General features: G+C 40.9%; 2 protein-coding genes across 15 annotated transcripts in view; one reads left to right on the top strand and one right to left on the bottom strand.

Annotated features, from left to right (window-relative positions):
• Nucleotides 1–146: 146 nt before the first annotated feature.
• On the top strand, nt 147–26,190 carry LOC141521000 (sentrin-specific protease 8-like). 13 transcript variants are annotated; one of them, XM_074233049.1, is made up of 6 exons: nt 1,845–2,374; nt 10,224–12,995; nt 15,722–15,876; nt 19,853–20,205; nt 22,758–22,861; nt 24,030–26,189. In XM_074233049.1, exon 2 carries the CDS (start codon nt 10,260–10,262, stop codon nt 10,896–10,898), a length of 639 nt encoding a protein of 212 aa, XP_074089150.1. In that variant the 5' UTR covers nt 1,845–2,374; nt 10,224–10,259; the 3' UTR covers nt 10,899–12,995; nt 15,722–15,876; nt 19,853–20,205; nt 22,758–22,861; nt 24,030–26,189. The 13 variants fall into 13 exon arrangements, with proteins under 13 accessions (XP_074089155.1, XP_074089159.1, XP_074089157.1 ...); XM_074233054.1 differs by lacking the exons at nt 22,758–22,861; nt 24,030–26,189 and adding an exon at nt 147–323 and having other exon boundaries at nt 2,144–2,374; nt 19,853–21,171; XM_074233056.1 differs by lacking the exons at nt 22,758–22,861; nt 24,030–26,189 and adding an exon at nt 2,765–2,868 and having other exon boundaries at nt 1,844–2,374; nt 19,853–21,171.
• GRAMD2A (GRAM domain containing 2A) overlaps nt 24,750–27,720 on the bottom strand; it is a 79,638-nt gene continuing 76,667 nt past the window's right edge. For both annotated transcript variants that reach the window (XM_074233045.1, XM_074233046.1), the window contains exon 13: nt 24,750–27,672. In XM_074233045.1, coding sequence (XP_074089146.1) covers nt 27,669–27,672 — 4 coding nt within the window. In that variant the 3' untranslated portion in view covers nt 24,750–27,668. The remainder of the gene's footprint in view (nt 27,673–27,720) is intronic.

Raw genomic sequence — 27,720 nt, 5'->3', positions numbered from 1 at the left:
CCCACTCTGCTTTTCGCCGTCCCCGAGACTCCCCGGACACGCCCAGCCCTCTGCTCCACGAATCGCGAGCGAGCGCGGACGCCCCGCCTCCACTACGCCCCGCCCCTGCTCGGAATGTTTGGGGGTTCTCGCTCCGTTTCCAGGCGTCTCGGATGGCGTCAGAAGCTTACGTCACAAAGGCGGGAGGGGAGGCCGACCTGGATTTACGACGGCAGCCCTCGCTTTACGGCATCCCGAGCGACCCAACCGATTGGAGGGGGGGTAGGTGAGGGGTCGGCGCGAGCCAAAACGGAGGCACGTCCCGGGGGGCAAGCCCGAGCCAGGTAAGAGGAGGGCGGGAGTAGCCGGCATGGGCCGGGGGGAGGCGGCCCGCTTCTGTTCTGAGGCTGGAAGACATCATCCACCAGGCCGCGGCTCCCCGGGCTCCAGGGCCCGGAGACACTGTGCCCGCGCCCGGGCCCTCACGGGGAAGCAGAGGCCGTGACACCGAAACCCCGCGTCGGAGTCGGTGTAGAGAAGGGGCCCCAAATCCTGGAGGTGGGGGAGGGCAGAGCGCCCCGAGGCGTCGACCCTTCCCCCAGTCCGTGCTTGCCGCCGCACGTGGGTGGGCCACACACCCCAGCCGGGCACTCGGCGCTTCCACTTCCTCCAAAGCTTTCCTCACGAGTCCTGTGCCAAAGTCAGGGACCCCCCCTTCTCCAGGTGCACCCTCACCCCAACTCTACCTGTTAAAGCAGTGACTTCTTGAGATTTCTCTCCCCGCAATAACTGGGCAACTCCCTTGGCAAATCGAGCTTGAGACTTTTCTGTGAAATTCCCCGAAGTCCCGGCGCCCCGTTCCCAAGCTTAGAGCCGCCGGAGTCTTGATGCCTCCGCCTAGGGACTACTGTTCCCCAAGCCCCGGGATCGTGCCCGTGTCCCAGGGAGAAGGCAACTTTGTATCTTTGTCAGTGACCACTGTCCCCCAAGCCCGGGATCTTGCCCGGGTGTCTCAGAGAGAAGGCAACTTTGTATCTTTTTCAGTGACCACTGTCCCCCAAGCCCGGGATCTTGCCCGGGTGTCCCAGAGAGAAGGCAACTTTGTATCTTTTTCAGTGACCACTGTCCCCCAAGCCCGGGATCTTGCCCGGGTGTCTCAGAGAGAAGGCAACTTTGTATCTTTTTCAGTGACCACTGTCCCCCAAGCCCCGGGATCTTGCCCGGGTGTCTCAGAGAGAAGGTAACTTTGTATCTTGGCAGTGACCACTGTTCCCCAAGCCCGGGATCTTGCCCGGGTGTCTCAGAGGAAGGTAACTTTGTAACTTTGTCAGCGACTCCTGTCCCCAAGCCCGTCTCCCGGGGCGGAATGCAACTTTGTATCTTCCTCAGCCTAGACCTGGCCGGCAACTTCCAGGCTCTGACCAGCTCTGAGGATTTAGGAAGAGCAGAGCAGCTGTTCCTCATCTTCCTCTTTGGGGCTGCCCCCCCCCCCCCCCCGCAAGGCTGAAGAAAGCCGAACTCTTTTATTTAGCCTGGTGCCTCATTAGAATAATTCAACCTATGATCTCCACTATCATTAAACAACTTCCTGTCATTCATTTTCCACTTTGGGAGGCTTTGAAGTTTTTTTTTTTAAATCAATTTCTCCTCAGCCCCTCCCTCCCAGGCCCCTGGACCGGCCCCCTCACCCCTCCCACACCCCCTCTGGCCCGTCCCGAGCCTCCCTGAGCACGCCCAGCCTCTCCTCACCGAATCGCGAGCGAGCGAGCGTGGCTCACTCCGCCTCCACGCCGCCGCTTCCCGGCTCTAAGTGTTTTGATGGGTTCCCCCCCCCTCCCGCTCCGTTACTAGGCCACTTGATGACGTCAAACTTTCTACCTCACAACAGGGAGAGGGGAGTCCGGTTGGGGTTTACGGCCTCTGCCCTCGCTTTACGACGACCCGACCTACCTAATCTGCTAGGGGGAGGGGAGAGCAGGTGAGGGTTAGGCGGGTCCCAGGGCTGAGCCCCGAGGCGCTGGTGGACGCCGGGGCTACGGGGACCAGCCCATCTCTCCCCAGGTAGGGGAGACCCCATCCAGGCCTCGGCTCCCGGGAGTGTAAGGCCGACATCAGACCAAACTCTTGAGACATTTGTAGCCCCCATCTTTGTGGCATTCCCCAGGTGCATGTGTCACTTGATTGTTCCACATTATTTCGTGGAGTATGAACTACTGGAGGACTTGAGCTACATTTATGGAGCACTTGGACTACAGCCGCATCCATCCTGTGCGTCCTGGTCATGTGGCTCGAGCTCTCGGAGTGTGTGTGTTATCTGTGAGATGGGGACCCTCCTCCTTACCTTGGCTACCTAGCCCGATGGCTGTGATCCCTCCACTACCATAGGAATGCCGTGGTAATAATAAATATCAGCTATTTAAAATAATCATGCTTGTTGCTGAAGAAAGTGTGTTCATGATGATTTCCCTTGATTAAAGTTGATGTAGATTAGATGAACTCTTAAGGAACCTTTTAACAAGCTAGGAATTTTAAATTGAATAACTATGAGTTTCTGTAAAAAAAAAATTTAAAACCCTGTTGCTTCATACATGAAAACGACAATGAGTTTTTAGGCTGGAATATTGCCTTCTAAAGTTCACTAAGACACTGCCCAAATTATTCCCAACAATTTATATTAGAAGAGATTATTTTTACAGTGAGGAAAAATAAATATTTTTAAAATCTCTACTGAGTGTAAATATGAAAAATATACCACAAAGCTGTTTCTTAAATGTTTTATTCTCAGTACTTAGGTATGTTATATAGATATCTTTCAGGATAGTGAACCCTGGACTTAGAAGAGCCAAAGTATCAACCAGGTCAAGTCTCCTCACCTCTTAGTACTCCCAGGTAACTCTAAATTTATAAGTGATGGCTGATGATTAACGCAGAAGGAGTTTTCACACCAGGGAGTGGACAAGTATGGAGCCCCTGAGAACTTGCCATATCCTCCAAGCCAGTTGTTCCCAACTGAAATATTGAGGCTGATGTGGTAAATGGGGAAGCAAGAGAGCAAAATACTTTCTATTCCAACTCTAAATCTTATCCTCAAATGGGTTGTAGCAGTTTAAACTTACTGATAAAAGATTTCCCAAGTTGAGATGAATGTTATAAAGATGTCTGTCAAAACTTTTTTTAAATAAAGTTTCTATTTCAACCCAAACTTCAACATTTTTAAAATTGTCACACATAAAATGTTTTGACAAATGTAGGTTGCCTTTTTTTTTCAACTACAAGCCTTTTATTCTTTCTGCCCTTTTATAATATAATCATCAAATTAGGTTTTGAATATCACAGTACCACAAATCTGCTTTTGTTAGCTCAGTTTCTAAGGAGAGTTCACTGCCTCTATTCCAGGTGCCTCAAGTGGCTGGCTGTTTTGTATGCCCCATTATTGTTGCTCAAAAGAATTCATTAAAAATCAAAGTGGTTGTAGTGGTGTAGTTTCAGATTATAGAAGTCTAGCTTTATGCAGCAGCTGAAGACATTGGAATGAATTAATCCACCTTTTCTCCATATCTTATAATTAAAAGAAAAGATATTTCAACTTGGCAGTTGAAAAGCTTTAAAAAAATATGTATTGGAGAAAATCTTTTCTGAAAGAATTTTATCTTGGTGCTGTTTGTCTAATAAAGTGCTGAATCATCTTGTGGATACTTATAAAAGCATCAATCCACAGGACAATTTTTTGATCCTAAACCTAATATTGCCTGATGGCCAATGAATAAATAAGTGCTTTCATGAGATTATTATAAATAGGTCTTTACCTTTTCAAACACTGAATTTGATAACTTTTCCTGCCCTCTGAGTTGAAGATGAAGAAATAAAAAGAACATTGCTTAACTAACCAGTTTATATTAACAGCCTTGGTCAATTATTAGAGGAAAATGTTCATTATATTTGTTTCATTGAACTCAAATTTTATTGGAAAAACAGTCTCATTTTTTTTAAAAAGCTAAAGACATGAAAGGAAGTGTTCTATTTAATCAAAGGCTGTCAGCCATGTAGATAGATAAAAAGTAGATAAAAAGTAAAACCTAATTAGCTTGAAATCTCAAAATTGGATAGGTAGAAGACATAACAGTGTATATGCAATCTATGAAAGAATTAACAGAACATAAATTAGCTTTAAGAGGAAAATGTTTAACATTTTTAAAAGAACAATTTTCAAGATTTTTATGAATAAGATTTGCATAGCAAACAATACTGAATACAAATGAACTGTTCATGAAATCCCAGCCTTCTGCTGAGTTATTAGCTTTTGATTTGCTAAGGTAGTTTTCAGAAAAAATAATTTCATGATTTTAGAAAATAAAGCCAGTGCGGTGATAGTGTACTTCCCAGCTATGTGACCATGGACCAATCTCTCAACTTCTTTGAAGCTTCGTTTGATAATTCTCTTTGGATTTGGAACTGAGAGGACCATGGGGGATCTTTTTGTTCAGTGCTCCTATCTTAAAAATGGAGAAACCAAGACCTGGAGAAATTGTGTTTTTCCTAAGTAAACAACCATGCAAGGATTGAAATCTTAAGTCTTTTTGACTCCAAATTCCATCTCTCTTGCTCTTAAATATCCTTAAAATGACTCTTTTCAAATGCAGTTTTTAGAAAGGTTCCTGGAATTTAGGGTTAGTGCAGAAAATATTTTAAAAAAATAAAAATATCTGAATTTTCTTTTTGAAAAAATTTCTATTTATGCTGCCATGAAACTATTAAGATATAAGCTGGTTAACCAAATTTAAATTAGTATTTTAGTGGTATATTATAATTGCTTTTTTAATCAAAAATTGTTCATTTATCAATACATTTCTATAGTGCCTATCACTGTAAGCAATATTGAGCATTAATAAGTTAAAAAGAGAGAGGATTATTGTCTTCCTGACCTTTAAATGCTTACCCAAATTGAGCCCAATCTACAAAAATATAATCTGTTGAGAGCAATGAGAAAATCAGCAGTGTTTCACACAAATTTTCTAAGTCACCAAACCATATGGACACCTTTACAGTCATAACTAAGTGAAAATGTATACTCTTGATTTTGAGTTTCTATTTCACTTTTTTATTACTTTCACTTTAGCCAACATTACAAGTACAGATCTGCCTTAATTTCCAAACCAATATTGAGCTGTAAAATGATTTTTTTTAAACATAGGCTCCTCAGCTTGGGTTGACAGAAACCATTGTTTCTTTTGTGTAGTTCTTTGTTTTTTTGCTTTGATCCTATATAGCCATTCTTTACTGTCTAACTTCTTACTGTTACTTCAGGTTTTTTTGTTTTGCAGAATTTTATTTTGTTTTACCAGTACTGCTGAATTCTTATAAGAAGTCTATTGGGTGAAAAGAAATTTAATTGGTTCTCTGAAAAATCACTTGTGGTATCGACTTTATATCATAATTGAATTGTGATCAAATATATATCTTGGTAATCAAGTCATTTTTTAAAACAGCAGATATAAGTAGAATTTAAATCAGTTGAGGTATAGGGATTAAGTAACTGCTAATGAGAGGGAGGAAATACTTAAGAAAGACTAACTACCTTGAAAGTTAGAAAGACAAGGTACTTGCAGTAGGTTTTTTAAAAAGACAAGTTTCTTAGCACCAATTTAATGATTGTTAGATTGATTTGGAGTTTGGCTTTCCACATGGAGGAACACAGTAATTTAATAAAGAATCTGAATGGAAAAAGATAAAATTTATATTTCATTCAGCAAATAAATTCAATAAGCATTTATTCAATTCAGCTAATAAATTGAATTTAACAATCATTTATTCAACATCAATTATGGATCAGGCACTTCAGATGCAAATGCATTGAAACAGAATATTCTACCAGTTGTCCGCATTAGGCCATCTTGATGTGGAAATTCGCAGCAGCTCTGCATATGTTATCTATTTTAAATATTTTTCATCTCTTGTTATTTGAAAGGCTGTCATATGGAAAAGGGATTAAATTTACTGTGTAGCTCCAGAGAACAGAACTAGAGCCATTGTTGGGTGGGGACTATTCCAAGGAATATGAATTGTGTAATGGAAAGAGTACAAGGCTTCAGAAGGCCTGGGGTCCAGCTGTGGTACCTCAGGCAAGTCACTTTAACTCTGAGCTTGTTTCCACATCTTTAAACCGAAGATAATACACACAATTTTTACTCCCAGGGGTTGATACATTATTCATGTCATGAGATTGCTAAGGAAATCACATAGTAATCAATGTAAGGCATAACCTTGAAATATTCTGTCAGTGAATTGGGAAGAACTTTGTAGCAATTAATTGTTCCCCAAAATTAGAAGAAAAATCTTCTAACTTATATCTGAATAGATCGCCTCCTAAACATCCCCATTAGAGCATGCACTCTTTGAGGACAAGGACTGTCTTCATTTTTTTTTAAATTTTATTTTAAGGCAGTGGGGGGTTAAGTGACTTGGCCAAGGTCACACAGCTAAGCATTTACTGTCTGAGGTCACATTTGACTCCAGAGCTGGTGCTCTATCCACTGCATCACCTACTTGCCCCCTATCTTCACTTTTGGTTTTGACTCCCTAGCATTTTCTCAGCTTTGGGCTTGGGTTTTGACTTGAACGCTCTTGTGAGGAGGGATGCCACTGCCTCCCTTTTTTTGCAAGCTCTTCTGATTGTTTAGAAAATTTTTCTGATATCAAGGCTAATCCTTCTTCAGCATAACTCCTCATATTCTTGAAAATAGATGTCATGTCTACTTCCTCTGGTCTTCTATAATCTCTTCTTCAGGCTAAACATGGCCAGTGCTTTGAATCAGTTCTCACAGAGCATGCACTCCTGGCTCGTCCTATCCTACTTGTTCTCCACTGCTCACTCTCCCACTTAGCAGTGTTCGTAAAATGTGACTCCCAGAACTGACAGTACATTCTAGATGGGGTATAATTAGGGAAGTAGGCTGCATATCAAAACAGAAGATAGCATCCCTGAAAGTGGTCAGGCCCAGAGCCTGGATGACCATCTTGTAGGCTTCATATGTTAGGTGGAAGTTTGGGCTACTTGATTTCAAATAAAAATCTAAGGTAGATTCAAAATGAGATTATGTTAAAATTCTTAACTGATAATGCCAGATTATACTTTCAGACTTGAGCATCACAGAGACAAAATTGTCATTAGCTCCAATAAATGACTTGACCACTAATGCACAGCCAGCACTTAAGCCTTGATTAAATATAGGAAATCATGTTACTGGCAATTATAGTATCATGTTACAGTGAGCATCACTTGCAGTTAGGATATTTTCTGAGCAATTACATTTAAGCCTTACTCAGTTCAACAGCCAAAGACTATTTGAAAAACAGGATCTCTTAGGCATTTATGTTCAGCAGAGCTGCTGCTTCTTGTTTGATGTCTTAAAATGCATCATAATTAGGCTGTTTTACATATCTGTATGTGAATATATAAGATTTATGACTTATGGAATATATAAATTTGTGTAATTAATGTAAAATGTATATGAATATGTAAAAACAGCCTCTTCTGTATGTTTGTATAGAAAGGCTGTGTAACTAGATATAGGAGACACTTTTAAGTGATTTATTATATATTTTATTTAAATTGATTCTATAAATCTTTTATTTATATATAAACTCATTCCTTTTTAAAAGTATGTGTGCATATGTGTATATATACATATCTACACATGAATGACTTTTAAGTTTTATATATATATAAAATAATAAATTGTAATAGGAACTGGACTTTCTTAGTGAAGCTTTATTTATTAAAGCCAATGATACTGATGTTTTCCTCTCCTGACAGCCATAAGCCCATTTTCCACATATTTCCAAGAAAATGCATATCTCACTTGATCACACTAGATTCTACTACTTTGCTCCAGTTTATTTGCAGTATTCTCCTTATGACTTTAAACCATATTCCAAGGAGCATTTCGATAGATGAGTTGAGAAGATTCATCATACTGAGTCCAAATCTGACTTCAGACACTAGCTTTGTAACCCTGGGCAAGTTGATATGGTCCTATTTGTCAAGTTCTTCATCTGTAAAATGAGCTGGAGAAGGAAATGGCAAACCATTCCAGTATCTTTGCCAAGAAAACCCCAAATTGGTTCACCAAGAGTCAGAAATAACTGAAAAAATGACTGAACAACAAACACAGCATGCTATAACTAGGTCTGAAAATCATTAACAAACTTTGCAATAGGAACCATTTCCTCAAGTAACATCTAACCACCACTTCTTAAACATTAATTCATTCATTTTTTTTAACAATTATTCAATACCTACAATGCAAGCATTACATGACGGTTTAGACCTAGAAGCAACAGAATTTGCAGCCAGAAAATTCTTCAGGATCATCCAGTGCAATTCTGCCACTTATAAACAGAAAATTTAAATGACTTGCTCTTTAGCTAGCTAATGTCTAGTTCCTTAGCCTAGTTCAGTGCTTTTTTAAATCCTATGGTTAACTAGTAATCTAAAAGCTACTTGCATCAAATTAATTAGTCCTTTAAAAATTAGCAAACACTTAATTTTTTGACTCTTTTGTACTTTATATTAACTCCACTGAAATGAGGAATTTTACATTACATATCCTTACAAATAATTAGATTCATTCTTTTTTTTTTTTTAGGTTTTTGCAAGGCAAATGGGGTTAAGTGGCTTGCCCAAGGCCACACAGCTAGGTAATTATTAAGTGTCTGAGGCCGGATTTGAACCCAGGTACTCCTGACGCCAGAGCCGGTGCTCTATCCACTGCGCCACCTAGCCGCCCCTAGATTCATTCTTTTATTAAGCTTTGATTGTCAAAGAGGCTTCTGTAAAATCATTAAGAATTTATTATTGGGGGGCAGCTAGGTGGCGCAGTGGATAGAGCACCGGCTCTGGCGTCAGGAGTACCTGGGTTCAAATCCGGCCTCAGACACTTAATAATTACCTTGCTGTGTGGCCTTGGGCAAGCCACTTAACCCCATTGCCTTGAAAAATCTAAAAAAAAATTTATTATTGGATTCATTTATTTGTAGAGTACAGAAGATACTGTAAATCCAGTACTATTCAGAACTGCTTGGTTTGTATACATTTGACAACATATTGATGTTTCCTCTAATAGTATTTTCCCTATTTGGGGAGAGAACAAAGAGTTCCTTTTGGAGTGAGTACTCTGGTGTCTAGTGACAAGTATAAAATACTGTAATAGATTTGATTCTTAACTCAATTCAAGTATTTCCAAGGAGCTAGTCTACTTCAGTAGCTACTCAATTATACTATCTAAAATGATCATTCTCTTTACCACCCCAAAACAAGAAAGTACAGTAAAATCAGTACTTAACTTTTCACCTTTTTTTCCTCCTTTTGAGGCAAAGTTAAATATAAACTTTTCTGATTGTATTTTTCTTTATTTGCTGAAGCATTATCTGACATTAAATGTAGATAGCTCATTTTGGTATACAATTGAACTTTTAAGGTTTATAAAACACTTTCTTCACAACAACTCTGTGAAGAAGTATTAGAAAGACTATCACTTCTTAGCAGCCTAAAAATTAATTCCTAAGCAAGGGTTTTTTTGGGGTTTTTTTTGGAGAGGGAATATAACACAGTTAGACCTGAGAGCTAGAGGGGATCTTCAGATATCATCTCATCCAGCCCTCTCACTGGAAGAAGAGGCGATTGAAGCCCACTGTTAAGTGATTTACCCAAGGTGATATAAGTAATAAATAGTAGAACTAGCATATGTTTTGGAGTAAAAATAACAACACTTTTGGAGTTTGGAGTCAAATGTGTTTGAATCCTGCCTCAAACTTAGACAAGATTTGTGAATGTCAGCATAGCGCTTAACTGAGCTTTCATTTCCTTATCTTTTAAAAAAAGGATAAGAATATCTGTAGCCCCCTTATAATCTCAATTTCTCATCTATAAAATAGGGATAGTTGTAAAAATAACCAAGGTTTACATAGCTTTTTAGGGTTTATAGCAGATGATAAACTATGTCATTCTAAGTCTCACAGCCTTGTGAGTTTTTGGGAGAGCAGCTCATGGTATTTCTAATTTGAGTTTTTTTAAGTGATAAAAAAGCTGGAGCTCAAAATACCTAGGTAGTGATAGAATAAGATCTAAAATACAGGTTATTTGTCCAAGTCCAAGTTCTTCCAAACTCCCTACAAGTATGATTTGGTTTTTCTCTCTTTATTCAGGATATACATCAGTAAATATTGTCTTTTACCCTTTGCTTCAGCTCTTGGCGTTTGTTTCCAGTTGGTCTCTGTGCAGAATGGACCCTGTTGTTTTGAGTTACATGGACAGTTTACTACGGGAATCTGATGTCTCACTGCTGGATCCTCCCAGCTGGCTTAATGACCATATAATTGGATTTGCATTTGAGTACTTTGCTAGTGACCAGTTCCAAGACGGCTCAGATCAAGTGTGTTTCATCAGCCCAGAAGTCACTCAGTTCATCAAATGTACCACCAACCCAGAGGAAATAACCATGTTCCTTCAGCCCCTTGATTTGCCCCTCAAACGAATTGTATTCTTACCCATCAATAATAACTCCAATGAAGCAGCTGGGGGAACTCACTGGAGTTTGTTGGTTTATTTCCAAGACAAAAACAGATTTTCCCATTTTGATTCCCATAGCAGAAGCAACTCTGTCCATGCAAGACAGGTAGCCGGGAAACTGGAGACCTTTTTGGGAAAAAGAGGGGACAAAGTAACATTTGTGGAAGAGAAAACCCCTGCTCAACAAAACAGCTATGATTGTGGAATGTACGTAATCTGTAACGCAGAGGCCTTGTGTCAGGGCTTCTTTAAGGGACAGCCAGAGACTCGGCTCCAGCATCTCACGCCTACGTATATCACGAGGAAGCGGGCAGAGTGGAAAGATCTCATCTCCAAACTTGCAAGAAAATGATTCAGTGCAGTTATCTCGATCTTTCCTGGATTTCTACCTTCTCTGTTTGTTTTTCTTTATGCTCTTTTAGTCTCTGATTCTGCTTCCATAGCAGAGGGAGATGCTTGGTGTCAGTGCCTAAAAGAATGTGATTCTCAGGCATTATTGTCATTCTCAGGCATTCATTGTTGCAATGAAAGAACTTCAGGTACTACTATGGGCTGTGAAAGTAGCTTAACTGCATGTACCAAGACTCCAAACCAGTTACTTTCAAACTTGGTTAGTAGTCTTTGCACAAAATTTTTATTTTACTATTGATAAATACATTTAACCATCCATCTGCCTTTGAAGTACATTATTTTTATGTATAATTTGTCTATACCAAATAGAAACAAATCGATCTTTTTTCACAGTCTAGAAAAACTAGGAGCCATGGGAGGGAGCAGAGCACTCACTAAAATAGCAGAACTGGAAAATCACAGAAAGAAAAAAATCACAAGTCTCTTACAGTCTAGACCCTCCATACAAAGTAACCTCAAAAATGAAAACCAATCAGGGTAAAACCTCAGTGGAGCTTTAAGTAGCCAGGGATCAGTTTTGTTTTGTTTATTTGTTTCTTTTTAAATATTTGTTATTCACCTCAAGAAATCTTCCCTGGCTCTCTGCTTTGCCTTTGCAACTCTTTGAGAAAGATGAAATCTATTCAATGACCACTCTGTCTGATTCCTAGAGTGCTAGAAAAAACAGTGAAATTGAATAATTTTATGCTAAAATAATTACTTTGGTTAGCATCTTGATTTAATCTGTTGGCATAGTAGCTAGGGGTTGGCAGCTACTGTGTAATGTCAAAAGTTTTTCTAGCCTCATCTTCTCTTCCCATTGACATAGCCTCCTAATTGAAACTTAACAATTCTAAAGCTCCTTACTAGTAATTCATCTAAATATGGTAAATATTAAACTCCTCCTACATGCAAAGTTCTACTTGGCACTGTCTTGTCTTGACTCAGTATAGAGAAACACTTTTGCCTTTGTGGTGATGATGGCATCGTTCTTGTTTCTCTCCTCCCTCTCCCCTTTCTAGGAGATTTGTTCATTCTGATTCTATTGCTATATTTGTATATAAAATTTATGCTATTTTTTAAAATGTTTAAAAAATGAAAGAAAAAAATCACCTCCTTAAACCATTACCTTAGCTGAAAATAGAAACACGAATAAAGAGAAATAGCTCCCCACCACAATCACTGGTGTGTGGTGGTGGTGTCAATGTTCTTGTAAAGGGCTTGATGTATTTTATAAAGTGTATGTATAACATGACTCTTGTTCCTAACTCGAATAAGGTATAAGATGCATAAAGTAGCTAAACTTCAGTCAGGGAACCTGTTGTGATCACCTCCAAACCTGACCCTGTATTCCAGCCCCCATCTTCCAAAATAACCTGACCACAAACTGACTGTTAAGAGAGGAACAAAGTTTCTTTTAGCAAAGGAGGGAGTTCATACTGAACCAGACCTTGAAACAGTCCAGGCCACTGTCCTCACTCAGCAGCTAGGAGAATGGAGCTGAAGAGGCTGTGGGGTGACCCATGAGGAGGGGAAGAGAGGTGAGAAGGAATGAGAACACAAGGGAAGCTCACAAGCCTAGCTTGGAGTGTTAGAGTCCAAGGATATGTTACAGCTGTGGTTTCTAGATAAAGATTAGAAAACTGATATTACTGTGGACTTGAAAATTGCCATTCTCAAGGCTGTGGAGGAGGCAGAGCAATATTTTTTTTTAGAGATTTGAGGGATGAGTTCATTTTATACTGTGAAAATGTCATTGAGAAGTTAAACAATGTGTCCAGTTGGAATATTAATACAATTGAGAACAGTTTTTCTTTATTTTTTTGGTTCTTCCCAGCAGTGAATTTACTTGTTGAATTAAATTGAAGAACAAGATGTCCTTAAGACCCCCCCCCTCCAAAAAACAAGGAAGATGATATCCAAGGTATCCCACTGGGGTCACAAGTTTTCTCCCTCTGTTAAATTCCAACAGAATGCCATTTATATAAATAGTGTTACTTGGATGACAGTGACCTTGTGATCCTTTGGCAAATACTATGGCACACCATAATTCTTGCAGGTGGGTAACTGCTATTTTTTTATATGAACACGTTTAAGTGACTAGGAAAGCTAAGACATAGGGAGTAATATTATTTCTAATAATATTTTCATCAAACATAGTCTCAGTGACTCAATTGGTGATAATCTAGATGTAATATTTGGATTTGAAGTACCTCCCCTAAAAGCCAGACACATTTTATTTAAGTCTATGATGGGGCAGCTAGGTGGCAGTGGTCAGAGCACAAGCCCCGGAATCAGGAGGACCTGAGTTCAAATTTGACCTCAGACACTTAATAATTAACTAGCTGTGTGACTTTGGTCAAGTCACAACCCCATTGCCTTGCAAAAAAACCCCCAAAAAATGACAGTAGTTGCATAAGTTTGTTATAGAAGTTAATGTGATTATTTCCATAGCTTCTTCAGTTTTTCAGAAAATCAGAGTTAGCAATCTCCAGCATCACAAGGGAGGTGACTTGAGAAGAACAAAATCTGTGTTGTTTAGAGATAAAGTAGAATTTTGCCTTAAGAACCAATTGGGACATTAGTTTCCCGAGTAAAACAATGAAATGCCTTTTTCAGAAAAGAAGATTGGAAGCAGGGAGATGGACTAAATGAGCTCCCCAAGAATTTTACAAACTCATGGTTTATGTCCTAGGAAATTTAGGTATTAAAACAAGTCAAATACAATCATTATTCCTAGGTATACTGAAGACTATAATTGACACTTTGCATTATTGCTGTTTTTCATGACACTACATTATTCTACTTTGTACAAAGTCTATCCACTTTAGAACCAAAGAGAAAGGTTGGCTAATATTCAGCTGACTGTTTATTTGAACAAGAGATATTTATTCTTTTAAGAATTTTCACAGTGATATAAACTCTGTTTTACAGAAAAATTAAAATTATAAGCACAGGTAAATTTTCTTTTCACCATTCTAAAATAAAAAACACCCAGTCCTGTGTATAGATACATGATCACTGAGCACTAATTTCCTAATTCTCAATAAACCAAGATTTTTGCAATTGCTGAGATTCTTTATGTCTATATCCGCAGCAGTTTATTTACTTTTATGGGCACTCCTGTTTATTATTGAAGAGTCACCTATTTCTACTTCCTAGTTCCCCAAACTTCAGTGCTTGTCATAGAACATAAGACATTTTTATGCAGAAATCTGATGAATTTTCAGCATACCTTTTATTTTTAGGAATTTCTTGCTTATTAATTTTTAGTCATGCCCAACTATTTGTGACCCCATTTGGGGTTTTCTTGGCAGAGATAGAGGCATGGTATATCAATTCCTACAGCTCATTTTACAGATGGGGAAAATGAGTTACCTTGCCCAGGGTCACAAAGCTACTGAGTGTCTGGAGGTAGATCACTAGGGCCAGGACACTATCCATTGCATCACCTAACTGCTCTTATTTTTAGGAATATTAAGTTTATTAAAAATCAGTGATTTTTATATCTTAAAGCTAGGATAAACCATTAGGAGCACAGAAAGGCTGCAAGAGATGGAAAAAGAAAATCAAGTTTGAACACTTTCAATGTCATATTTTTTAAATATTACAGAAGGCTGTCCATAAATGAGAGTACGAATTGAAGATTATATGATTAAATCCAAAAGGAACCTGAATTACTCAAATTCTTTGGAAGGAATCTAGTCTCAACATTTGTATATTTTTAAAATGGTTAAAACAAAAAATATCATGAGTCAGAGAAGCTAATGTGTAGTCCTGTGATCATCTACTGAGACCATATTTGCCATACTAAATAATATTACAGGTAACTTTATAAGAATTTAAAAAAAAAACAATTTTATAATAGAAATTGTGGAAATAATGTAACCTTCAAAAATACCTACTGTATGTCAGGCTCTGTGTTAGATACTACAACAACAAAAGTCAAAAGAGCTTATATTCTATTAAGCAAATAATTCATACAAATGAATACAAATAGATAAAAATATGGGAAATGAATAATGATATAATGCTGAGAATAGAATATAAACTAGGTAATTTGTGTAAATGTCTGATTCCAAAATGACATTAACTTCAGTTAGGGAAGGGTCAAGTGCTAGAGGCTTGAAAAAAGAATTTATTTACACAGAGCAAAGCAAACATGTTAAAGCACCCAGGGTGGTTCTAGAGGCCATCAGTGCAAACAGTAAAGAAGAACTAGACCAACATTATCCTGGAGAAAAACAATACTGCAGCTGGGTTAAGTCACCATGTATTACTTGGGGCGAGCCAAGGGCTTTTGATCCCTATGTAACTATATGCTGGTTGATCACAGATGAAATCAAGTGGCTAGTAAACAGAAAACCCTTCACCCCATAGGAGAGGATTGAACAGCAGCCAAATCACAGCATTTGCTTAAATTTCTGCCTCTTTCAGAAAAGTGAAAATGGAAACAATTTACCAAAGAAAAACTGGAACCATCTTTCCCTGACTTGTAGCTCATTCACTTCTAAAACTTTCACAAACTGCCAGAGCACAAAAGCCCTCTTGAAAAAAAAAAAAGATCAATGCCATATTACTAACTAAGCTTTTTCATACTTGCAGGAGAAAGAACTATTGTTAAACCACAGTAAAAGAAACTGAATCTGGTCATAAGATTCTAGGCTTAAAATGTCTTGCTAAAGGCTTGATGTGGAGGCGGCTTCCTTCAGACTAGGCAGTGTGTAGAGTGAAGCGGCCCTACCCAGAAGAGACATCTTGGTAATCAAATCCTCTCATTGGCAGGCCAGGCTTCATTGCTGCATTCCCTCCCCACCCACTTTACCAGCAGCTTGTGGGCTGCCAAAAGGCTGAAGATGCTTTTGGAAAGAAAAGGGGATGCAAACCCAGCAAAGCCACAGAGCAATACCAGTTCTGACTGATGGGCCCAAATTCTACAGGTGAGGAGGCCTTTGTGGGTGGTAAGATAATGAGTATCTGGGTGTGGAAAGAAGAGACAGCTTTAAAAATCTGGCCACCTCCTTAGCAGTGTAACCAGAGCACATTTCTTGTGCCTCGGAATTTACATCAAAGATCTCTTTTGCAATGACTTTTCACTTGGTCTTGTCTCCATTCCTCTCTCCTTCCAATTCAGTCTTCCTAGAATATTGATTCTGTCATGGTGTTTCCTTGCAATAGAATCTATAAGAGTTCTGTATTGCCCCCAAAAGCATTTTTCAATGTGTCCAAAAATAGAACTTAATCTGTCCTCTGAAACCCTCCTCCTTCTAAATTTCTCTAAACTTATTGCTGTTTGGCCTTATTCTTGAAGAAGACAATGATACGAGGGAGGTGATGCCATGACATGTGTGTGAATTGGATCTCAGTGATGGGGTGCTGTAAACTTCCCTATGCATAGCTAAGGGGACACTATCATCCTCACTTTAAGCCCCATGTCCAATCAGTTCCAAAATCCTGTTGTTTTTACCCTCATAATATCTCTCATATATAACCACTTTCTCTTTTGACATATCACCTCCCCAATGGCCAACTTTCACCTGTAGAATCTAATCTAAAATCCTCTATTTGGCATTCAAAACTCTTTACACCCTGCCCCGCTCCTACTTTTCCAGCTTTCTTATACTTCACCCCTCATGAACTCTGGGGTCCACCAGCACTGGCCTCCTCACAGATCCTTATACAAGATACTACACCTACCAACTCTGAGCATTTTCACTAATTATACCCATATTTGTAATTCTCTCCCTCTTCATCTCCACCAGCAGGCTTCCCTGGCTTCCTTCAGGTCCTGGATAAAATTCCATCACCTAGAAACCTTTCTTGATTTCCCTTCATGCTAATGCCTTCCCTTGGCTGATTAACTCCAATTTATCCTAAATATATCTGTTTGTACACGATCATTTTCATGTTACCTCCCCATTAGACTGGGAGCTCTGTGAAAACAGGAACTGTTTTGCTTTTCTTTGTATTCCCAACACTTATCATGGAAGCTGCCACATGGTACACTGGATAGAGCACCGACTTTGGAGTCAGGAGGAAGGGAGTGTGAATCCACTAGCTGTGTGAACTTGGACAGGTCACTTCACCCTGACTACCTCACAACCAGGGCCATCTCCATGTTATCTTGATTCATTTATGGTCACTGGATCCAGATGTTGGAGAAGAAAGTGAGGCTGGTGATTTAGTACAGTCCCGCCCCACTCAAATCCAAGTCATTTGCTTGTCATGGCATCACCTCCCTGATGTCATGGTCTTCTGTGGGAATGAAGGACAAACATTATTAATAAATGCTTATTCACTAACTGACTAACCCTTGCAGTTCAACAAGTAAAGCCAGGAGATCTCAAAAAAAATGTTTAGTAGCAGCCATCCCAACCCACTTGTTCCTTGTGTTCCAGGTGCAGCCCCCAAGGCCCCTCACAGACCCCAAAGGAGAAGCAGCTAAGTCCAAACCTCATTCCATAGGCAGTGCTGCCTCTCTCTAAGTTCCTACTCTGGTCTGACACCTTTCTTTTCCCCTTGAAACTAGACCTCTGATGTTATCCAGGTAGAGAATCTCTAGGTTGAGGAATTTATCAACACAACACCTTCTCTGCAGCTTCTGGTGTCACTTGGAGCATACAGCTGGCATGTGTGAGTAGTAGAACAAGTTTGGTCCTCCAGACTCAGCACTCTTTATGCTCCCATTCTGTCCTTCTCTTTTGGAGGGTTATTAGAGCTAATAGAAAACTGAAAAGGTGGAGACATCTGCAAAGTGTCCCAACACCCAGGCTTTGAAACCACTCACTTCTCCCCTCCACTTCTCTGCTTTATACATTCAGTGTCTCATCTGGGCTTCCACTACTGTCCTTTCCTTCAGGTCCCACTTTGTCATCATTCCTTCCTCTCCAATACTTTTCTCTTTACATGTTCTACATTCCATTTTGCTGATTTGTGTTATCCCAGAAGGGAGTCATTTTTTACTAGATTTGTAGATTTTCTGGGATAGTCCCATAACATTCAATAGCAACTCAGGTCACAAATGAGAATAATCTTTTGTCATACCAGAAGAATCCTATCCCTTAAGAAAGTCTGGAATGAAGGATTCCCACTAGACTTTGGTGCTGCTGCCAGGCTTCCACAAGGGATGAAGATAGAAAGGTCTCATCCTTTCCATTTTACTGTGACTTAAGAGTGAAACAAATTTGAATTATTTGTACCCATTCTCCCACTTGTCCCCTTCCTCTCTAAATTGCATTGACTCCTGTAAAGTCCTCTCCCAGCCTGGTCTCTGTCTACCTTTCTAGGCTTCATATACCTGATTTCCTTCCTCAGACCACAATCCAGCAACCCCAGGGCTGTGGGGCCTCCAGACCTGGAATGCTCTGGGCCCATCTCTGCTCAAACCCTGACTTCTGCAGCAGCCCTTTCTTCAGCCGCCCCTGCCTTCCCCTCTGCCATCACCTTCCATTTACTTTATACGTGGCTTTGGTGGACCAGTTGGGCTGAGGGGCCTCCCTTACTGAGCATAGAGCCCTAGAGGGCAAGTCTCTTCCCTTGGTTTAGCCCAGCATCAGCACCCACCTCATAACTGATTCTTAGTAAATGCTTGGTGACTAAGTCTGGGCAGTGGACTAGGTTTGGAAAAAACAAAAGACTAGTTCTTTTTAAAGTGTGTCAAGTAGCACTAGGCAGGAACCTTTAAAGAAGTTTGTTGTTCCGTCATTCCCCCCCCCCCCCATTTCTCTAAAACCTACCCATTTTTCAACTTCATTTCAAATTCCCTCCCTCTCAACCAATCTATCCCACAATCATTGCTTCTCTGATACTTATATTTACATCAACACACACTATATTTACACATTCACAACTCACAGCACTTTTTTCTGTGTCTTTTCTTCCCAAGGGGAAGGTTCCTTGTGAACAGGCTCCATATCCTACGTCTCTTCCACTTCTGAGCACAATCAAAACTGCTCAGTAGATAACTATGAAATTATACTGAACTACTCTATGACCTGGAGAGATTATGGTTTGGAAGCTAATAGAATTCCTGGATCTTACAGCAAAGAAAAGCTTCCAGCAGAAATTCTACACCACTTAACACTTCTTCAGGCCAGGCTTGATCCCCTCCTAGGAGGTATGGCATTTCCCCAGAGCAGTGCCGAAATCCAGCTCCAACAAGAACGGATTTAGAGGACAATTTGTGTGGAGCTCTCTCTAAGCTTCAGGTCAAGTTTAAGCATTGATGAGCCCAGGTTAGCTGTTGGGGGTCTGAGCACCAGCTCTCTCCTTCCGCTTGTTGGTTGCTATGTGATCTGGAGCATGTGAGTTCACCTCTGTGCCTTACTTCCTATTGGTGAAAGGGCAGCTTGGGATGGATGGAATGCCAGATAAAGGTCTGTTGACCCAGTGATAAGAGCCCGATAGGATTAGGTTAATGGTCTGATAAAGGGTTACTGTTTACAAGAATTCTGGCCTTTCATGTGGACAGGTCATTCCATTCAAGGGTGGCCAGCTTTGTGGGCCTCTGCTTTCATTACTGAGTATATTGGTTTTTCTCTTCAATGTCCCATTTCCCTTTTTTCCTCTGAGAACTTCTCTTTTCTCCCTGGTCGTGCTTTAGTTTGTGTGAATGTACCAAGCACAGGCATCAATAACCTCATGTAGTCCTTGGAGATTTACTTGAAAAGGAAGGATTCATCATAACTGTGGTTCTTGTTCCTCCTTCTCTGAGGCTTTGCTGCTTTCTCAGCAGAGCGAGATTTGTTGGGGAACCCAAATGGGGGGAAGGCCTTGATATATTGCCTGTACAACAGAGCCAGTGCTCGGCCTCAGTCCAGGTGAAGGGGCCATGGCCCAGCAGCCTGTGGGGAGAGGAAAGCCAGAAACACAGTAGCCAGGCCCTCTATTTTTTGCAGTGTGTTCTTCCCTCCCCAGGTGTCACTGATGACAATGCAACAGCAACTGCAGGAAGAAATCCCTTTTCCTGGAAGGTCCAGGACCCCTGCCAGCTTGGAGTTCAGCACAATGACCATGTTGAGACCCCACAGGAAAAGAGTGGCATGAAAATCATATCTGGAAATTGCAATCTCTTTCCTATGAATCTGTGTTGCTTCAGGGACAAAGGGGCAGATCTTTGTGGGACCCTGCCACATAGGCTTTAACTTCCTTGGCTTCCTCCTCTTCTCCTTACCCTTCCTTTCAGATAAACATCTGACAAGTGTAAGGGGAGTGTTTCTGAAGTGGACACAGCTCTACCCACACCCCAAGGATAACCAAGGCAAAACTGGGTATTTACTGTGCATTTCACTGGAATAAAGGGAACAAGTTTGGGCTTCTTGGGGAGGAGTCAAGTTAAAGCCCAAGTCAAAGCCTAAGGAGAAACCTAGGCTTTGTCCCCTCCCCATGCCCAGATTTCCTCAGGATTTTGAAAATTCTACCTTAATTTTTAAGAATGCCCATTGCCAGAAATAACCCTTTATGTGAATTTTTTTTTAAGAGAAAACTTTGGCTTTCTCCTAGCATATCAAACATGAAAGAGTGACGTGGTAGGGATAGATTCAAAAAGGAGCTTTTTCAGTATTGCAGAAGATGAATTTGGGCTAGAGCCAGAGTACTTAAAAGGTATCTATTTTCCGAGAGACTAATAACCAACTAGCTTGATCATTCTACAGCCTTGGGCTGGCTGGGTTAGAGAAATTTATAGGGAGATCCTTGTTTGTAGTGCTTCCATATGAATTCACCCTTCACTTTGGCACAAGTTTTCTGGTTTGTTTTGGTTTGGGGTTTTTGTTCTCCTCTTTATGCTTGTTATCTGACAACCAGATTGAATTAGGCAAGACTAAGTGGAGCGACTTGTTTCTGAAAGATGAATGCTATTCTTGGGGAGGGTAATTCAGAGACAAACATCCTTCATTACCCATACTATTTTCCAAATTGAACTTTGGGAATCCCTCAAAATAAGCTAAAAACAAATTGCTTTTGTTACTATTATTTTAATTTACCCTTGATGAGGAGGAAGTAAAAGAGAAAGGAAACTTCTCATAAGGAGAAGAGGAACTGGGAACCAGGAAGGATCAAATGATTCATTGTAGGCATGTATGCATTTGCCCCCTCCCCCCCCAAGGAAGCGATCTCTTCCGTTCCCTGAACTCTCATAACACTTGTATTTCTTATAGGGACTTAAAGTACTTTCTGTTGCTAAGACTGTAGCATATCATTGTATAAAATAATAAATATTTAATGAATAAATGGCATAGACCACGCTTTTTTTTTTTAATATATACTTGTATCCCTCTCAACTCCTAGCATAGTGTTTTGCACGTGGTGTTGGTTGAATGCTGATTATATGCTGAGGACAGGGCTAGTGCATCTGTTTCTCCTCAAGGAGTCTGTATCCCATTGGGGAAAACAGCCTGCACCCCTATAAGAATACACAAAAAGTGATTTCAGAGGGGAGGCATTAGCAGCTGCGGGGTTGGGCAAAGGCATGGGCTTGCAAGCAAACTAGGACTAGGAAGAGGCAGGGAGGAGGAGGAGGAGGAAGTCATTCATGCCGTGAGATGGCACGATGAGTTCCTGGAACAGTGAAAAGGCCAGCTCTCTGTACTGAAGAGTACAATGTGCTATAATTCTGGAAAAGAAGGTGGAGCCGGGTGCTCAGATTTTTAAGTCAAAGTCATGGTCAAGGCTGTGAAAAGCCAGATGGGGATCAATTCCTGCAATGTGTGGAAGAGGGGTAGGAAAAAATATGTGGCTATGGAAGGATCTCCTGGGAAGAAGAGGAAAACCTGCCCCTCCCCAGCAGCCAACCCTAGGCTCAAGGAGCTTTAACAGGAGGTCCCCAGGGCCCTGGAAACCCTTTGGTGATGTCTGCTGCCACCTGGTGGACAATTCCATGGAGAGCCTCCCGAGGAAGCCCCTGCAGCCTCCCTCCCCCAGCTTCTTAAGGGGGACCCCAGGAACTGCTTTAGAACTTTTCTAGAAAAGTTATGGCCCTGGTTCACTTGATGGATTAAAAAAGAAAGGGGCAGGTTCCTGCCAAAGAGCCCCACACTCTGCAGTGGGGCCCAGGACCCAAGTTCTCTTCCAACTCCCCTCATGCCAGTCCCCAGGAAGAACAGGACAGACAGAAAGGGAAGAGGATGGTAGTGTCCATCCCGGACCCTGCTCACCTTGTCTTGCTAACCCCATTATCACTTTCTAGCTCCTAAAATGGACACGGTGGCATCAGGGTTTAGAAATGGAGAGATTGCTGGGCCTGAAGTCAAGACCAGAGTTCAAATCTCACCCCAGTCACATCCTAGCTGGGTGACCATAGGCCATTCACCCTACTTCTGTCTGCCTCAGTTTCCTCAACTGAAAACTGGGGATAATAATAACCTCTCCCTCCCCCTTAGAATAATAGGGAGGAACGAATGAGAAAAAAATTTGTAAAGTTCTCAGCACAGTGATGTCACATGAGGTACAGAAAGGGAAGAGGATGGTAGTGTCCATCCTGGACCCTGCTCACCTTGTCTTGCTAACCCCATCATCACTTTCTAGCTCCTAAAATAGACACGGTGGCATCAGGGTTTAGAAATGGAGAGATTGCTGGGCCTGAAGTCAAGAAGACCAGAGTTCAAATCTCACCCCAGTCACATCCTAGCTGGGTGACCATAGGCCATTCACCCTACTTCTGTCTGCCTCAGTTTCCTCAACTGAAAACTGGGGATAATAATAACCTCTCCCTCCCCCTTAGAATAGGGAGGAACGAATGAGAAAAAATTTGTAAACTTCTCAGCACGTTGATGTCACATGAGGTAATTAACTGCTTCTTCACTTCTTTCTTTCCCAAATGCAGTCTAGTTTGGGGGCAGCTGGTGTCCCAATGGTCAGAGTCCCAGGCCTGAAGTGAGGAAAACCCAAGTTCAAAGCCAGCCTCGGACACTAGCTGTGGGACACTGGGTAAGTCACTTAACCCTGTTTGCCTTGATTTCCTCCTCTAAAAAATGTAGCCCCTACATCTCCCTTAAGGTTGTTTTAAGTTCCTGCTACATAGTAAGAGCTTACTAAATTTTTGTTTATTTCCTTATTCCCTTTTAAAAGTAACTTTGACCCCATGATACCACCATTAGGCCTATATCTGAAAGAAATCAAAAAGCAGAAAAGATCCCTATGTTCAAAAATAATACCAGTTCTTTTTTGTAGTGTGTAGAACTGGAAACTGGGGGGGGGGGGGTTACTCATCAGATGGAAATGATGGTATCTGAATGTAATGGGATATCAGATTCAAAGAAGTCTGGAACTGAGGCCGTCTAAACTGATGAAGAGTGAAACAAGCAGACACAGGAACACCATTTATATAGTAATATCTTAAAGATGACTCTAATCGGTTCAATGAGCAACCCCAAGTCCAGAAACCTGAAGCTGAAGTCTGCTGCCCAAGTTCTGCATGGGGATGAATTCAAGATACAGATCAGACACGTTTTTGGACATGGTCAGGTGTGAAGATTTGTCTGAATTGACACTAGAGATTTGTCATAAGGGTATGAGATCTTTTTCATTGCAGGGAAGAAGAGAAAATAAAAGCTTATTCGTTGAAAAATTTAGGCACTTAAGCTTTTTGTGCCAAAGCTAGTTTTCTGCTTTAGGAATAAATAAAGGATTTCTGTAGTTCCCAAAATTTTTATTCCAAAAACTCAGTGAGAACCATTCCTATTACCAGAACTATGGGACACAAGAATTTCACTTCACGGAGGTTGTCCCCTTACCATTTACGTTACTTCATGCTCTTTTTTACCAGCATCCTGGAGCTGTGATAAATGGGCCAACCACGTTTCCCACCTACCAGCTAGAGCAAGTCAGTTTCCTCCTCAGAAAAATGAAATTTTTCATGGATAGTTAACATATTCCATTTTTAGATATTTTTCCTCAGAATTTTTCCTTCTGAGAATAAGCAACTCTTGGTGAACCCTAGAAAGTTATTAAGATATTACTTTATCTCTCTAGCACTCAACCTTGAATATATAGTAAATGCTGAATAAATGTTGAATTGAATCTTCTGTATTTATTCTTCCCCTCCCCCCAAGTGAGGCATGGAGATTAACCGGTCCTGTTAATTATGTGCTTCCAGTTCTTGGGAAGAAATGTCATGTGCATGCCAGGCAGTCATATCACGAAGAAATCTTGACCACCTCTCGAAACCGGCAGTGAGGAAAACACACTGGGATATAGGACCAACACTCGAGACTGAAGGACCCACACCTGCATATTTCATAGAGGGAGTGACTATCTTAGGAATGGAAGCATTGCCAGTTTGGAATTTAATCTCTGAACTCAGTGTTGGGATATTAAATTGATAAGGATCATAGGGTATATCAGTGAGTTTGATATTTAAATTTCTACCTAAACCATGAATCCATGCTGAAATGTGGGCTCCCAAGTTATAGGATCATGGATTTAAAGCTGAAAAGGGACCTTAAAGGGCCTGGGGTCCAAATCTCTAATTTTATATGTGAATAACCTTAAGATAGTGATTGTATCTTAGGGGAGATTCAAACCTAACCCAAGTTCAGTGTGCTCTGCATTCTTGCAACATCTATATGACAGATGTGGGAAATGGAGCTGATATGAGTGATTGTTCTCAACAACTATAAGTAGTAATACTTATTATTAGTAATACTTTGACTCTGTCTGTAGCATTTTCCTCTGGTGATCCCAACCCATATGGTTTAAGTTTGGGTTTGCAGCAACCCACTGCTTTCTGAGTATAGGCTATCCTATTAGAAGAGTCAATAATAGGGAAATTTCCAAACCACAAAAAATAAACAAGCAAAGTCATATTTTTTAAAAATTTAAATATTTTCATGTTTACAGGTTAACGTCACAATAGAATTGAAATATCCCCAACATTACCCACCCACCTCCCCAAGACAATACGTATCTGGTTGGACCATCTTCCCAGGAAATCAAAAGAACATCCAATTCAAAGTATGTCTGTGTAATAAATACTTAGTTTATAATCGTCACAATAGAAGACTCCATATTGCCCCTAGTGCTCAGCTCCCAACCAACCCTCCTGCCCACAAACTAACAAAATGAAATTTAGAAGTGTAAGTGTGAAGTGTTCTGCTTGAGCTTTAAAAAATCAGCTGCCCAGGTCAGGGTGGGGAGGAGGGAAGGAGAGACACATTACTGGACAGCAGTCCATATGACAAGGATGTAGTGTTTTTAGTGAACTGTAATATGAGATGATCTGTGAAATGGCAACCAAAAAGAAAGATAATGTGATTTTAGACTATATTATATGGTATCCAGAATATGGAAGATGATAGTTTTGCTATAATCTGCCCTGATAAGAAAATAGAATCTAAAATACGTTCAGTCTAGGGTGCCATATTTGAGAAAGGACATGGACAAGCTGAAGCACATCTAGAGGAGGTCAGCCAGGCTGATAAAGAAATTGGAAAGTCCTGGGGATGTTTGGCTTGAAACTTGACTTAGAATATGGACATTGTCTTCAACTCTTTGAAGAATCTTCATGTCAAAGAGAGAGTAGACTCATTCTTCTTGGCCCCAGAAAACAAAGGTAAGACCAACAAGTAGAGACTGCAGAAGTAAATTTTGGCCCTATGGAGGAAAAACACCTAAAAGCGTCCCAGAAATTAAATGGGCTGTCTCTTGAGGTCATGTGTTCCCTATCCCTTGAGATGCTTCAGGTCCTGCTTGAACTAGACTACATCGGAGGTCCCTTCCCACTCTAGGATTCAGTGATCAAGGTGGCTTCAGTTTGCTAAGGCTGTCTGACCCCCCACCCCCAGGACCATGATAAGAGGAAAGAGAGGTAGTGAGACAGATCCAGGAGCTCCTCAGGAGGGGCAGGACGTTCCAATGTTTATAGCAGCATTGATTAAGGTTGCAGAGTTCATTCTGGGAGATTTCCCAAGCATTTCTCCCCTCACTCTTTGTCTGGCATGCCTGTTGGGGGATCCCAGGAAGCTGGGGTTATTATACTCCTGCTCTCTTTCTCCATGGTCTACAAAGAAACATACAAAATGCCCAAGGAGCCCATCTCAGGAATCTTGAAGGGGAGGATGGCTGACAACCTTGAGAGAGTGGCACCTTCTGTACTGTCCTCTGGTGGACTTAACATGTTCCCTTCTGCTTTCCTTCTTGGCCTGATCATAAATGGGAGAAAGAGAGCCTAGGTTCCCTGCCTGTCCCTATGGCTCAGCTAGTCAAAGATTAAGGAAAGGAATGAATGGAAACTACAGGAATAGGGAATGGGGTGGGGGTGCTAAAGGGGGGGGGAATTTGTGAGAACAGGTCTGTTGCACTGGGGTTCACCATGCCAGTTAGCAACCTTTTCAGCCAACTTCATTTCTTTCTGCTTCTCTCAACTCCCATACTCAGGAAGAGGCTTATTTTTTTTTTTGGAATATCAGAAATTGTTTTCCCATCCCCAAAGAGGAAAAGATCAGGATTATCAAGTTGTTTCCCTAATAAGAATCTTCTTAATAAGACTTAGGGAGAAAGCTGGAAAATTCAAGAAGAAAAATCTGGGAACCATTTTAATCCAAATATTGACCATATCTAAACTTTACAACAAGCTGTGCAAAACCTAGAAGCACCTGAGACTGATGATTTTGTAAATTATTTAAAAGGGGTTTAGGGGTGGGAGAAGGGGAAGTGAAACAGGCTCCTCCCTCCGTGGGACGTCTCCTCTTCCAAGAGAAGACTCTTAGGTAAAGTCTATTACTGCCCCATAAAATCAGTGCCAGCTGACATTTCCAGAAAATGAAGCAGTAATCCAGGGTACCGTTTGTGAAAGAAAGTTGAAAGTGTATTTTCAAGGATGGTGTAGATTAAAGGCACAATTATTCACTTTGCTGATTGCACCTAAGTTTAGCTGTGACAATGACCCACGTGGTCCAAGCAAAAACACTGGCCCTGATTGATTTATCAGTTATCTCTGGCCTGTCTGCTCCTAGCCTCCTTGCAAAGGGTAGAAACTCAGTATAGAAATCTTTTGTGATGTCTCCTTTTCCACCTACAGCCTGCCCCTTCCCAAATGACCTTCACCAGCTTCTATATGCTTTCTCATCTCTTTGAGGCCCTTCCAGCTTTGCCCCAGGCTGTCGGCAAGGCTAGACTTTGCTACAAGTATAAGCATAGTCCACCTTCTGTTGCTGCCTCTTCATCCCCTCCACTTAAGCATAGTCTGTCTCTCCCTTTTCCAAGTCAGCTTTGTCCTAGGCCCATGTCTAGCTATCCCAACAGTGGGTATTCAATTTGTTCTGGGTAAGATTTCCAGGGAGCTCAGAGGAAGGAATTCTTTTGGGCACAGCTGAAATCTCCAGTTGAAGGTTAGTTCAGGGAAGCAAAAGGAAAGAGCTACATTGGTGTTCAGTCCTTTGATTCCACAGACACTGGAGTCAGGGACATAATAGTGGGAGTGACTTCAGTGAGACCCTATTCCTGATGCCTCCCCATAGCAATCATTTTTTGAGGAGCTTAGACTTTAGACAGCTGAAACAGGCACAGGATCCTGGTTTCTCCATCTGCTGAGTTGAGTCCAATAAGGCCAGGAGAGGATTCCTTCATATACAGGAATTTCAGATCAGGAAGTCAAGATAGCAGGAAAATTAGAAATCTTTTCATTAAGACACTCTTCTTAGCATTTCATCAAGAGAAACTGAAGGGGAACTATGTTGGAATCTCCAGACCAAGGGCTCCTTTCTTGGAAAGGGATCATGCATATGTCCCACTGCTGTCACCTGCCGTAGGGAAAGAGTCAAGAGGAGGACAATAAGGACCTGGTCTGG

The sequence above is a fragment of the Macrotis lagotis genome, chromosome 4 (genome assembly GCF_037893015.1).
Source record: "Macrotis lagotis isolate mMagLag1 chromosome 4, bilby.v1.9.chrom.fasta, whole genome shotgun sequence".
Lineage (NCBI taxonomy): Eukaryota > Metazoa > Chordata > Mammalia > Peramelemorphia > Peramelidae > Macrotis > Macrotis lagotis.
Note: the sequence above shows the minus strand (reverse complement) of the source record. Positions and strands in the feature narration are given on the sequence as shown.

Bases quoted from the DNA above. Each gene is read 5' to 3' on its own strand.
- LOC141521000 (XM_074233050.1), top strand. From the start codon at position 10,260: ATGGACCCTGTTGTTTTGAGTTACATGGACAGTTTACTACGGGAATCT.